The sequence below is a fragment of the Carya illinoinensis genome, chromosome 16 (genome assembly GCF_018687715.1).
Source record: "Carya illinoinensis cultivar Pawnee chromosome 16, C.illinoinensisPawnee_v1, whole genome shotgun sequence".
In the NCBI taxonomy this organism is placed as follows: domain Eukaryota; kingdom Viridiplantae; phylum Streptophyta; class Magnoliopsida; order Fagales; family Juglandaceae; genus Carya; species Carya illinoinensis.
The window spans coordinates 6,253,511-6,266,898 of NC_056767.1; the positions used below are offsets into that span (position 1 = coordinate 6,253,511).

Here is a 13,388-nt window from a genome sequence, read left to right on the forward strand (position 1 = left end):
GTTGATCTTTTTTTGTTTATGGTGTGTGTGTGTATATATATATATATATATCTTCACACAGTTGACATTTCCTTCACAATAGTCGAGCAAAAGCCTTAATCTAATCTAGTAAAATAATAGGTAATGGTAGTGCGAAGAAGATAAACCAGTAGTTAAAGCTTGTAAGTTTAAGCCTGTACTTGATCCAATAATAAAGGTGTATCCAAGGATTCTTCATGAGTCTAGCTGGATTCATACTCCCTCTGTTGTTCTGTGGCACTGCTGAGATCTGTGTGAAAAAACTCAAAAGCCTGGAAGAAAATAGAGCTAAACTTTTTTATTACCATATGTTACAACTTTATACCAGAATGACAAACATCCTCTTAAAAAACACAATAGAATGAGAGAAAATGAATAATGTGTCCTACGCAATTTCTCTATGCAACTAATTGAACATTATATAGATAAATATTGAGTAATAATAGAGCCGAAGACTCAATGGCTGGCAAAACTAAGCTCCTAGTTTGCCTTTGCCTTTCTTGTTGTAGAACCAAGGAAAAAGTCTTGTCTAGTGAAGGGATTGGACGCATTAGGATTATTTGTCCTCTAATTGTTTCATAGGAATTGTTCAATCCCATGAGGAATTTGAACACATAGTTTGATTGTTGTATATCCCCAACTGAATTAAGTGCTTTACAAGTACACAGCCCACAAGAACAGCAAGGTAATGGCCTATAGTTGTGCAATTCCTCCCATATACCATTTAGTTGAGTGCAATATTCACTTACCATCTGTGTCCATTGCACAATGGTGCTGAGTTGCTGTTGAAGTTGAAAAATCTATACATTATCTAGTTGAGCAAAGCGAGTCTTGAGCTTTTCCCACACCTCATTTGCAGAACTAATGTAGAAAACATTGGAAGCTATTTCCTTCGAAATAGAGTTGAGTATCCACGAGAGAATAAGGTTGTTGCAGCTTAGCCAAGGAACATAGAGAGAATCAGCCAAATCTAGGGTTGAGATGCTACCATCTAGAAAACCCATCTTGTTCTTAATCGAAATAGCCAGAGTGAAAGACCTGTGCCATGTGAGATAGTTCGACCCAGTGAAGGAATGAGTGATGATCTTAGTGTGGGAGTTATCACTGTGATGAAGAGTATGGGCTGTTTGGGTTTTCTAAGGGGGAAATGAAGGGAGTTGGAGCATTGGGTGGAGGAGTGTTGGTAGAATCATCTTGTTCTAAGGGGAAATGAGGGGGAGTGTTGGTAAAATCATTATCCTCTGCCATTGATGAAGCAGCGCTTAAGAAGAAGAAAAGAAAGATGGCAAAAAGATGAAGAACTAAATGCAAAGAAGATGACTCATAAAATGACTAGAAGAAAATTAGGCAATATGAGAATGAGAGAACCTGGGGCGCTCTGATACCATGTTAGAATTCTAAGATTGAAACATAATTGAAAGAGATCAAAATTATTCTCATTACTCTATGTAATTTCTATACAGCAAGACCCCCAACTTATATACACCCAAAAGAATGCACAATAACCTATCAAAAAGGAATAAGGGAATAAAGGGACAAAAATGAAATGTGTCAGCTAATGGTACAAGCCTATACAAAAGAGGACAAAGAAAACATAACAGAATTCAATCTTGCACAGCAGCCAGGTAATGGAACGCATTGCTATGCTACTGGAATGGCAGAGGAGCTCCTATTCTGCTATGCAGTTGCAGGGAGGTCCAGTGCTCTTCTCTTCTTTCTCCTGTATTTCTTGAGAGATAGCAATCTGAAATCAATGAACATAGATTTGTGCCTCGGAAATGTAACAAATGGGAAATCATGAGAGCAAGGGGGCAAAATACCATATATATATATATATAAATATATATATATATATAAATATATATATATATATATATATATTCTAGCAAAACATGAAGAAAAACATAAGAAAAGAAGAAGCGAAACTGACAAGGGAGTGGCAGAGTTTTCCAACGTCTGAGGGCTGTGGGTTGCGAACAGAGCAAGGGAGAGAGGGAGGGCCTCGGGCTGCTTGGCTAGGCGTGGAGGAGAAGGAAGCTCCGATGGAGGACTGGCAACGACATCGAGGTGTGGGTGGTGGCGAACGACGCCCCAAGCGGCAGCGATATAGAGAAATTAGAGAGAGAGAGAGAGAGAGAGAGAGAGAGAGAGAGAGAGAGAGAGAGAGAGAGAGAGAGAGAGAGAGAGAGAGAGAGAGAGAGAGAGAGAGGTGAGGCCAGAACGAGATCGGCATGAGGGCAGGGAAATAAACCCACCTGAGATGGCCCCAAGGAATGGTGGTGGTGGGCGAAAATGCAAGGAGACGACGCAGGGGCAGAAACACTACAAAGGAAATGGTCTTCTGAAAATAGGGTAAAGGAAATCGTGCAATTTCGAAGAAGAGAGAATAGAGAGAACTGGCGAAAAAGGAAAGAAAATGAGGGAAAAATAAAATGAGAAATTTGGCACACAGAGCTAATTCTGTCTATTATTTCAGCATTGTAACATTTTATTTACATATGCAGTGATTTTAAATCACTGCAAATGCAAATATAAGGTAAATTATGAGTTTCAAGCTAAAAACTTAACAACTATTTAAAAATCGCTGCAATAAATCACCTTTTGTAGCGATTTTGTTTTCAACAATATAAAAATCGATGTAGTTGGCCAGATTTCTTGTAGTGAATTAATGGTTTTATTGTTTTTTCTTCTCTCTAAATGCCTACGATAGACTTCTGTCGCTGGAAAAATAAATTAGGCTTAGTTTGGATACAAAAACAGTTTCATTTCATCTCTTATCATCTCATCTCATTATTACAACTTTTTTAAATTTTCACACAAAATATAATAAACAATACATAATTTTCATATCTAAAAACAATAATAATTTTCAATTCTTGCCATTGTGAAACACACATGAGATACCAAGGAATGAGCGCAAAGTTTTGTAGGTATATATTGATGCTACATATATGGAAGTGCCACTTGTCTGACTCTATTCTAGTAATGTTCGGTCTAAATCTTAAGTTTGCAAGCCTCCCATAGGCATTTTGTAAAAAATTGAGCTTCACTAGAAAAAGTGACTTTTTTTTTTAACATTTTCATGAAAGGTTTTATATGTTACAAAACGTCTACTCAAGATTTGTATATTCAAGGCTTTTACAAATCATTACTCCATTCTTAATACCATAATATAATAAGCATATATCTAGCAACCAAGATGACTGAATCCACATACCTCCCTCATTTTGAAATAGCTATAATTGGCACATAAAAATTAAAATTGACGACATCATCCTCCATTTAGTATGTTCTTTTTATTGATATAAAGAATGGCATATCATTAGATATGACTAAATTAATTAAAATACTTGTTCAAAATTAACCAAGTCTTTTAACAAATTTTCACCAGAACTTTAAATATAAAATTTGTTGATCTGAATCTGATAATACAAAAATTGATAGTTATTTCATCAAAAATTGTCTTGATTGGTAGATGGGGAATACAATTTAATTTGTTCATCAAGCTTCAAATCCCACTTCATCTTGTATATACCCTTTCAGAAGGAACCGAAAGAAGATATATAGGAAGATAACTAGCATACTGGAGAGCCTAAATCCCTGGAGCAAGTGGCTTGGATATTTCTATTAAGACAAACAATTAGCCTAAATTATAGCTAAAATACCTACTTTTCTCCTTCTGTAAAGAGTTGTTCTACTATGAGTCTACTTTTCTTTAAATGAACAACAAAATATCCTTGCTCCTGCCTGAGACATACCAAAGTAGAAGAGTAAAAAAACTCAAGCTCTACTTTCTACCGAGGCCAAATCTGTCGTCCTGACCTCTCCAAATCAAATCATATACCCTTGTCGCCCTAGGCTCCCCCATACAAAATCATTTCCCCTTTCCGCTCCAATCACCCAGACCATATCTCCCCATTCTGCCCGAGATCTCCACAATGTCTCCATTCTAGCTAGCCCAAACCACCTAAAAAGAACCATTTTGCAAGGTATTATTTCCTCAACACACACACATAGAGATAACGTAGGATGCCCTTTTTTCTGTGTATATAAATTTAGTTCATTAAGACATTTTCTTTTCTTTTCATTCTTTTGTTAAAATTGTTGTTCTTTGAGATTTATTTGTTGTTGTTGATTTGTGGTTCACTTCAAGATTTATTAATTTGTTGTTCTATATGCATATAAATTTGGTTCAATTCAATTTTTTTCTTTTCATTTTAGTTGCTGATATTGTTGTTCTTTGAAATGTAATTGTTGTTCAAGTTCAAGGATATTGATGATTTGTTTGTGCTTATGTTTGCTTCACTCCAAGATTTATTTGTTGTTTTCTTTGCATATAAATTTCGTTCATTTCGATTCTTATTTATTTTCATTTTAGTTGCTAATATTGTTGTTCTTTCAGATTTATTTGTTATTTAAGAATATTGTTGATTTGTGGTTCACTTCAAAATTTATTTTTTGTTTTGTGGCATATAAATTTGGTTCATTTCAATTTCTTCTCTTTTCATTCTAGTTGCTAATATTGTTGTTCTTTGAGATTTATTTATTTTTCAATATTTATTCTTTTAGTTTTCACTAAGTTCAAATGGGCAACTCGTGAAGATCAAAACAAATATTCTCTATATATCTTTGAACTTTATTGCCAGCTTTACATCCCGACTAGTGTTTACTCCATTATGAATGTAAACTTTATAGTTGTCGGCAGGAAAACAGGTTTGATGGGGCGAGAGGAAGATGGAAGGCTATTCAAGCCTTGTATGTCAATGTCATCATCTCAGGTACGATAGTTGTTCCCCTTAAATCACGTTAATTTTTTTGTCATTACATGTTTATATTTTTAACAATTCCATCTTTATATTATTTTTCATTTAATTTTTCTACTGTTTATTTGTCTATTATAGGGATATTATGGACTTGTGCCTCTATTGTATCCGACATTTATGATTCCTCCAAATAGATACCCAAATTCATATTCCTACCCTTCGGGAAGCCAAGTAAAAGCCATTGATTTGGGTTTTTTTTTTTTTATGTTATGTTTACATTTGTGTACTGATCATTTAACACATATATATAATTACAGCATCTGTATTGCTAACTCTTGGACCAACCATACCCTACTCTTCATCAAGTAATCCTGCAACGTTAAGAAGTATTGAAGAGACCACACAACATAGAAGTGATCCATCGTGCAAATGTGTTGAAGAGACCACACAACACGTAAGTAATTTTTCCTCCATGTCTGATAGTATAGAACGTAAGAATGTTGGGGTGCATCACACACAAAGTATAAAGAAACCACATCGGGTATACAAGAAGAGGCCGAGGGGACTAATGATGGTGATGGTGATAATGAGGAACAAGTTCAAGAACCAAGATCTAATATGACTTTTACAAATGAGAAAGAGTTTTTGGCTTATTAGAAATGATAAAGTAAGCTTGGTGTAATGAAACAAAGGAGGAAGCGAGAGGTAGCAAGTATAAACCTAGCCATTGTAACATCTTGAGGTCATGCCCAACAATTAAAACAATTGTAAGGCGAATGAAAATTCTCATTTGGTTACTAGGTTATGGATTTTGACCACTATTGAGATTACTACAATCATATCGTTAAAGCCCACAAAAGTCAAGAATTTTTTTTATGTAAAAGTATTTAGATTAATAATCAAAGGATGCTTGAGTTGAATGGAAGAGCAAGTATTTGAATGAACAAAAATTTCAATCCCCTTGTTGTTGACCTAGAAGCGTATGAGAATCATGAATCTATAGAGAAAAATTGTAAGGACTTTTCTAACAAGGCCAAACACTTAAGGTTTGGTAAAGGATGTGCCAAAACACTTAGTAACTATTTTGATAGAATGACATAGTTGAATGATGGTTTTGTATCCATTATGGATCTGGATGACGAGTTTATGGTCAAATAAGTGTTTTGGGTGTCATACAGTTAAGCATCTTATTAGTACTTTGGAGATGTAATCACCTTCGATACAATGTATCTAACAAATAGGTATGGTATGCCTTTTCTCCCTTTTTGGGTGTGAACCATCATAGAAAATCTATACTGCTAAGCACTTATTTGATTTCAAGCCTGACCACAAGTACGTTTGTTTGCTTGTTCCAAATATGGTTGAAGTGCATGTGTGGTCGAGCTCCCAAAGTGATAATAACATATCAAAATCAAGTAATGAAAAGTGCAATTGCCACTGTATTTCCAGATACTCAACATGGATACTATCTTTAGCAAACGCCAAGAGAGTCAATGGGAAAAGAAAAAAGAGGAAAAAGAGTGAAAGAGATAAATCAATGAGTGAAATAGACCTCAGAAAGAAGTCCATTAAAAACTTGGTCACTCGCTCCAGAGACTTTGCCTAAGCTCCCCCAACTTCAGAGCTGGTGGAGATGGGGATAGACTCCACTGGACAATCCTTAGGACATGGCCGCATGGTCACCCCCACATCCTCAATTGCACCCGCAGTCCTCTCAGTAGGGTCAATAGCTGAAGAATAAGAAGGACCCTTTATGGCAGAAGGAAGCTCCTCCTTGAGATTTGAGCACTCCCTCCCCTCGCTAGTAGCGTGCGTACCTCTTTTCTCAGCCCTTGTCTCCACAAACACCTCCTCCTCAGCAACTGCAAGTCAGTGGTAGACGGTGAAGAGACTAGGGCAATTGGCGCCTCAGCTGTGTGGTCAAAGACCGTGGCCAAGTTCAGCTCAGCTTCTCCCTCACAAGTTCTCTCAACCACCTTCTCAGTAGAAGTCACCATATGCCCGACGACAGTGAGGACAAGGGGCTCAAATGAAGGCACCTTCTCTGCTTTTGGATTGGGGCCTTCGGCATGATCATCAGCAGGGCCCCAGATTGGTGCGATCGGAATGGTTTCTTACGACCGCATCGGAATGGTGCAATAGCCAAAGAAGGTGTGGCTAAGGGGAGGCAAGTTCGCCATTAGGTTCTCCTCCCTAAGAAGGGCTTTTGAGAGGAGCATCTGGGTGATTCTTCACCCACTCTTTAACAAGGGTGATAAAATGCAACTCTTTAGGAGAAGTCATCGGTCATACCTCTATGTCATCAAGGACAACCTCCTATATGGCCAGTACAAGGAACTCCCGACGCGTTATCTACCCAAAGGGAAATTTCCATCCTGAGCTCGACACAAAGAAAAATTTGTTGGTCAAGTCTTTGACCTTGCGATAGCACTGTTCCAGTGTTACGAGGGCATGCATCGCTCTAAAGCTGCAAAGATTTCCCTCATATTTATAAGATTGTGAGCGAGGAGAAATTCGCAACTAGTGAGGTAAACATGCTCCAGGTTCAACTTCAACAAAGCGTGCCACCATAGAACACAAGAACACATCAAGATCCTCCACGCTAAAAGGGGGCCAATTCGAGACAATCCAATACGTCACGAACAGGGTGAGGAAATGGTAACCTCAACCAATAGGAAAACATACTAGGGAAGAGGGCAACATGCGAAGCATAACTCTTATCGTCGATGGCCCCTTCCTGTGGCCCAAGGACCTCGAAAACTACCTTCTCTAAAATGGAATAGGTGGAAATCAGCGATGACAAGAAATTAAGGATAGCCTCTAAGTGCCAATGGTAACCAGCATAGGTTTGCATCGTGGTGCAGACCTCAGACTCGTCTAACTTCCTAGGAATCTTAGGTTGGATGACCTTCTTGGAAGCCATTAAAGTTGAGGATAAGAAAAGTAATAGGAAGAAGGATGAGACAAGTGAGGAAAAATGAGAAAGTTGGGGCACGAGAATGCAAATGTGATAAATGGAAAAAGAGAGGACAGGGTGAAGCTTATAAAGGGAAGTGGCAGTAGGCTTTCTGCCCCCATGTATTAGATGTGGGATATGAAACAATTCAAATCCCATGAAACATGCAACACGATGCGACGTGGGGGGACTTCCTGACACCATCAATGTGTAAGGGACAGCAACGGATGCAATCAAGTGCCGAAACCCAACCGTAAGAAAACGTGCCAATAAAGTAGAGAAGGGAACCATCACATGTCACATCAAATGACTAAAAGACTATACAGGGGTGCCCAAGGACTTGACACGTGGAAGAGCCAAGAAGTAAAATGGACCCCCCTTTCGAAAAGAGAGGATTTCAAATGATAGTGGTTGCAGGAAGACATGAAGACAAAGGAAAGAAGAAATTCCCATCAAACAAGTCCAACAGGAATTGGCAGGGTAACTGTAAGGGGGTTTTTTCCCTTGGGCCGAAGGTCCAGAAGACAAGTCCAAATGTGGGAAGCCCAACCCTACTAGGTGACCCCTCCTCTCATTAGAGGTCCTCGATCTTGAATCAAAAGTCAGCCCATGACCATAATTACGCGGGAAGTCCCCAAAATACAAGGAAGGAGCGGACGCATCACCCCGGTATTCCCTTATGACACCTAGTCTCAAATAGCACTATACAGGCAAAGGAGGAGGAGTCTGACGGCTTACACCAACAGGATAGAAGAGACAAGGAGCCACGTCGCATTAAAGGAATCTAACTAAGTGAACTGTTGATAGAACATATCGCCCTGACACAGAGTATGAGCAATTAATCCGATATAAAAGTCAAATCTCCATGTATGAAGAACTCTTTCAGATTCCTCTACTCTCTCGCATGAACTGCTAAAGTAATACTCACTTAAGTATCAAAGAATCCCTTACCTCCACTAAGGCCATCGCTTCTCTATGTTCTCTCTAAGTGTGCATGTCCAACCCCAAAAATCCAAGTCATTGAGCATGGCCCAAAGGCATGTGAAACACGACGTTGACACCTATTTTAGTGAATTTGTCCTACAAACGACTTGTGGATATAGGCCCTGTACCAAATTACATAAATTCGTATATCTCCATTTCTATTTACATTTCCATTATTCTTTTTCTATTTACTATTACACATGTACTTTTGGACGCTCCAAGCCGCCACTATGACCGGTAATGACATTTTCTCCCATTCCTAACATTTTATGCGAGTTTTAACATTATACCCTTTAGCAGAAGGGATTGATCAAGGAAGATATCGGAAGGTAACTACCACACTGGAGAGCTCAATCCGTAGAGCAAGTGGATTGGATGTTTCAAATTTAAAAAAAAAAAAATTAAAAAATTTTAGATTAAAAAAAAACCACTTTTTTATTTTTGTAAAACCTTTTAAATATTTATTTGTTCTTTTAAATATTCTTTTTTACTTTTTCTTAATAATTTTAAAATAAAAAGTGCTACAATTATGAAATCATACAAAATAAGAGATGTGGACCATGACATAAATATGCTTTGGCTTATAAACTTCTTCAGTAGAAACATTGGAAAATCAATCCAAGCTCCACCTCATATATATCACATTTCCAAGCTAACTACAAATTTTAAAGAGACAAATCTGGAAGGGTAAATATGTATTGAGATAAAAGTTAAGTAAAATATTGTTTGAATATAATTTTTTAATATTAATTTTGTTTTAAAATTTAAAAAAAAAATAATTTTTTATTATATTTAGTATAAAAATTTTAAAAAGTATAATACTTAGATAAAATAAAATAGTTTGTATTTTATAAACAAACGAAATCTAAGTTTCTTTAAAATATTTATATATATATAAAGTGGCTATCTAGGCTGCTAACAGAAATTCTTATTTTCCTTATATTTTATTATTATACTTAACGCCGTTTGTATTGTAAATTTCGATATTAGTTCTTCTATTTAATTTATTTCACCTTTACATCTTCGCTATTTTTCTGCATATTTCCATTCATTTCTCTCTTCAAAACCAAACTCATTTCCTTCTCTGTCTCTTCGTCTTCTCTCTTCTTTAATTCTTCTGATCTTTTCACTTCGTTCCAAAATATAACCCAAGAGAAAAAACGAAGAAGACCCATGCGTCATTTTTTTCCTTTCTTATATGCCCTCCAACATGTATTTCTTTTATTTCTTTTTGTCCTCGTGCTTGTGTATTTAGATGTTGCTGGAAATCTCTGGTTTGGTAGACAGTGGCTGGTGATGGGTGGAGATGTGTATGAGGAAGCGCAAAAAAAATAGGGTGCTGTCCAATATTTTTTCAGTTCACTTCCCGATTTTGGGGTTTTGGTTTCTGGGCAGAGAGAGGGAAAGAAAGAAGATTATCTCAAGATACGCTTCTTTTTGTCCCGAAAATAAAACCCAAGAGAAAAAAATAAAAAACACCCCCTACGCCATTTTTTCCTTTCTTATACGCCCTCCAGCATATGTTTTTTTCCTTTCTTTCCGTCCTCGCGTCCGTGCCTTTGGGTGTCTCTAGTTATTTTGAAGAAAAGTCAAATGAGGAGGCTCACAAAACCTAACCCTGCAATTTTGAAGAAAGAGAGTCAAATACGACTAAATTGCATAGGGAGAGAGATAAGGGGAAATTTTTTTTGCAGTTCTTTTATTAGTATCCCTCTCTCCTCTGTTTTTAGTAGGTTATTGCTTTAAAGCGAGGGAAATGAGATGTGCAATTACACAATTAGCCTTGGGACACATCTAAATGTTGAATAAAACTGAAGATACACTTTTATTTTTTTGGCAGTGCTACTCTGCCGCTCAGAATGCACTGCTCAAGCTGACTGCTAGGACCTTTTTTTTTTCTTTTCATATTTTTTTAATATATTTAAATATTTTTTAAAAAATATATTAATACATTTAAAATTACTTTCTTAATCACTGTGTTAAAAAAATAAATTATAACTAACGGCCACTTTTAGGGGGTAAGGGGAAAGGGGATAGTGCTAGTCACAAATTTTTTTTTTCAGCTCCTTTCTGACAATGGATTTATTTTTATTTTTTAAATACCCAAATGGATAGACCTGAGTTTGTCTAGTCATCCTTTTGAGTACAAGTGAACATGTTGTAATTGTTATGACTGTTTAAGAAATTAAAAGGAATGAAAATATGCATGAATATAATAGAGTGATCTAATAAAAAGTTTTTATTTAATAAATACAAAAGATCATATATAAAAATTTCATTTCAGTTCTTATTTAATAATTACATTTTTTATTAAATATATGTGATCTGATTGACATAACTTACCGTTTCTAAAATGAAGTCTAAAATTTGAAATCCCACTCCTTCAAATATATCCAAAAATAAAATAAATGAAAAAACGATTACATTTTTTAAGATTTTATTTAACAAATTCTCTATAAAAATACAAACTTAAATGTTTTATGTGATCTGATGGTAATAAACTAGATTATTATATTATCTTTCAATAAAATTTAAATTATTACAAACTTTATATTGTTTAATTATGAAATTTAGATAAGATTAGATAAAACGAGATGTTTTATTAAAAGTTAAATATAATATTATTTTTATTTTAAAATTAAAAAAATTAAATAATTTATTATATTTTATATAAAAAATATTATCATATTTGAAAAATATTGCAACAAAGACTTCAATTTGATGATTAATTAATTTTTTATAAAAAAATATATTATTTTTATCAAAATTCTTGTTTCATCTAACTAGACTTACTTTACACGTTATTTCAACTTAGTATATATATATATATATATATATATATAAATATAGTTTATACTTTTTTATTTTTTTAAGAGAATAAGCTCAAACGCATCTATTTGGATTTTACATGTATCATTCAACACGACCAGCAAACAGGAGCCGTACCCTAAACAAAACTTGGGTATACGATTTTTCTTTACAATTCCATGTAACCAAACAAAAAGCTTTGCTCTTTGTATCTAATCAGTAATATCATGAACTGCGACTTAATTAAGTCCTCAAGATAATTGAAAATATTACTTCTTTTTCGGCTCCTTTCCTTCTTGTCATTCCATTAAATAGCTCAAAAATAGTTAGCTGGAAGATCAAATTCTCATGTTTTCTCGGTTTTTAATAACATGTTTCTCAAATTTTCTCCCTCCCTCCTCTTTTTTCAAACCCCATTTTCTCCAACTGTACACTAACAAAATTATTTTCTATTCCATTGGAAAAACTAGAAGAAAAAACCAAAGGCCAGGGTTAATTCATTCTTCCCACTACCGGCCAGTTCCTTCGCTTAAACCAAATTCATTGATGGTTGGGACTGGGTTTTCCAATAACTTAAGACCAAGTCCGTTTTGGCTACTCGATCTTGCTAACCCCAATCCGTTTCACCACGGCGTTCCTAATGGCGTCCGTCTGCAAATTACACGGCCCGCTCCGTTCAATCCCAGACATGTAACTCCTCACTTCCTTTCTGATCATTTCCTGCATCACCGCCAAGAACTCGGCGCGGAAGAAATTCTTCTCGTACCCGTTCTGAGCTGCCACCGGAGTTTGCTGCACGGATGCTGCTGCTGCTGCTGCTGGTGGAGGCACCAATGGATTTATAGCCTGAGTAGGACTCCCAGCCCGATTGCATCCCACACCATAGTTCGAGACCTCACACGAATCTGATCCGGGAAGAGAGAGACTCAGTAAGGTAGGCGGATCCGTATTCGAAGACAAGGTGTCAAGATGCTGGGTTGGAGGCGTTAGAGAGACGGTTCTCGCCAAGGGTCTGTATGCGTGCGATGGCGATATGCCGGGAACACTCGAATCGCTCAAGTCGGATCCGGACGGGCTACTTGGGTTCAGGCAAAGACCAGAGACGGCGGCGCCAGCGCCGACACTGGCCGATCTCTTATGGGGCTGATGCGCATGCACGTCGTCACTTAAATCGTCGGTCATGGACGAGCACTTGCGCTTGAGGGTAGAGTTCCAGTGGTTCTTGACGGCGTTGTCGGTACGACCATTGAGGAGGCGAGCGATGGTTGCCCATTTGTTGCCGAACCTGGCGTGGGCACTAATAATGGCATCGTCTTCCTCCGGACTGAAAGGACGGTGCTCCACCTCCGGCGAGAGCTGATTACACCAACGGAGCCGGCAGGACTTACCGGATCGGCCGGGGATCGACTTGCTGATCAAAGTCCAGGTTCTCGGTCCGTAGCAGTGTACGAGTCTCTTTAACGCTTCGTCCTCTTCAGGACTCCACGGACCTTTAATTCTATCCCTCGAGGACGCCATGGAAATCAATTTCAAAAGCGAACAGATCAAGATAGTGGGGATGGATGCCGAGCCTCCTGTTCTTACACAAAGAGAAGAATATAAAGAACCGCGAGCGGAGCGGTAGATATATAAGAGAGGATAAGGATGACCGGTTGAGGCTGTGGAAATGACCGGTCATGACCGTTGAGAGTCGGGGGGGTGTGTGTTGAGGGGGATTCTTCCAGGCAAGGCAGTTACTAGCTTACAGCTGTCAAACTGACACGCGTCGTCTTGTAACTCTCCCCAGCTTACACGTCTTTATCAGTCCCTTTCGACGACTGGCGTCGTCTACGTACCGTTCCAACTAAGCACGTCGTCAA

At 37.3% G+C, this 13,388-nt stretch overlaps 1 protein-coding gene across 1 annotated transcript; it reads right to left on the reverse strand.

The window, feature by feature from the left end:
* Positions 1 to 11,786: 11,786 nt before the first annotated feature.
* Positions 11,787 to 13,135, reverse strand: LOC122299852 (transcription factor MYB44-like). The gene has a single exon (XM_043110315.1). It carries the CDS (start codon positions 13,045 to 13,047, stop codon positions 12,124 to 12,126), a length of 924 nt encoding a protein of 307 aa, XP_042966249.1. The 5' UTR covers positions 13,048 to 13,135; the 3' UTR covers positions 11,787 to 12,123.
* Positions 13,136 to 13,388: the final 253 nt, after the last annotated feature.

Coding starts and splice junctions, on each gene's coding strand:
- LOC122299852 (XM_043110315.1), bottom strand. CDS start 13,047: ATGGCGTCCTCGAGGGATAGAATTAAAGGTCCGTGGAGTCCTGAAGAG.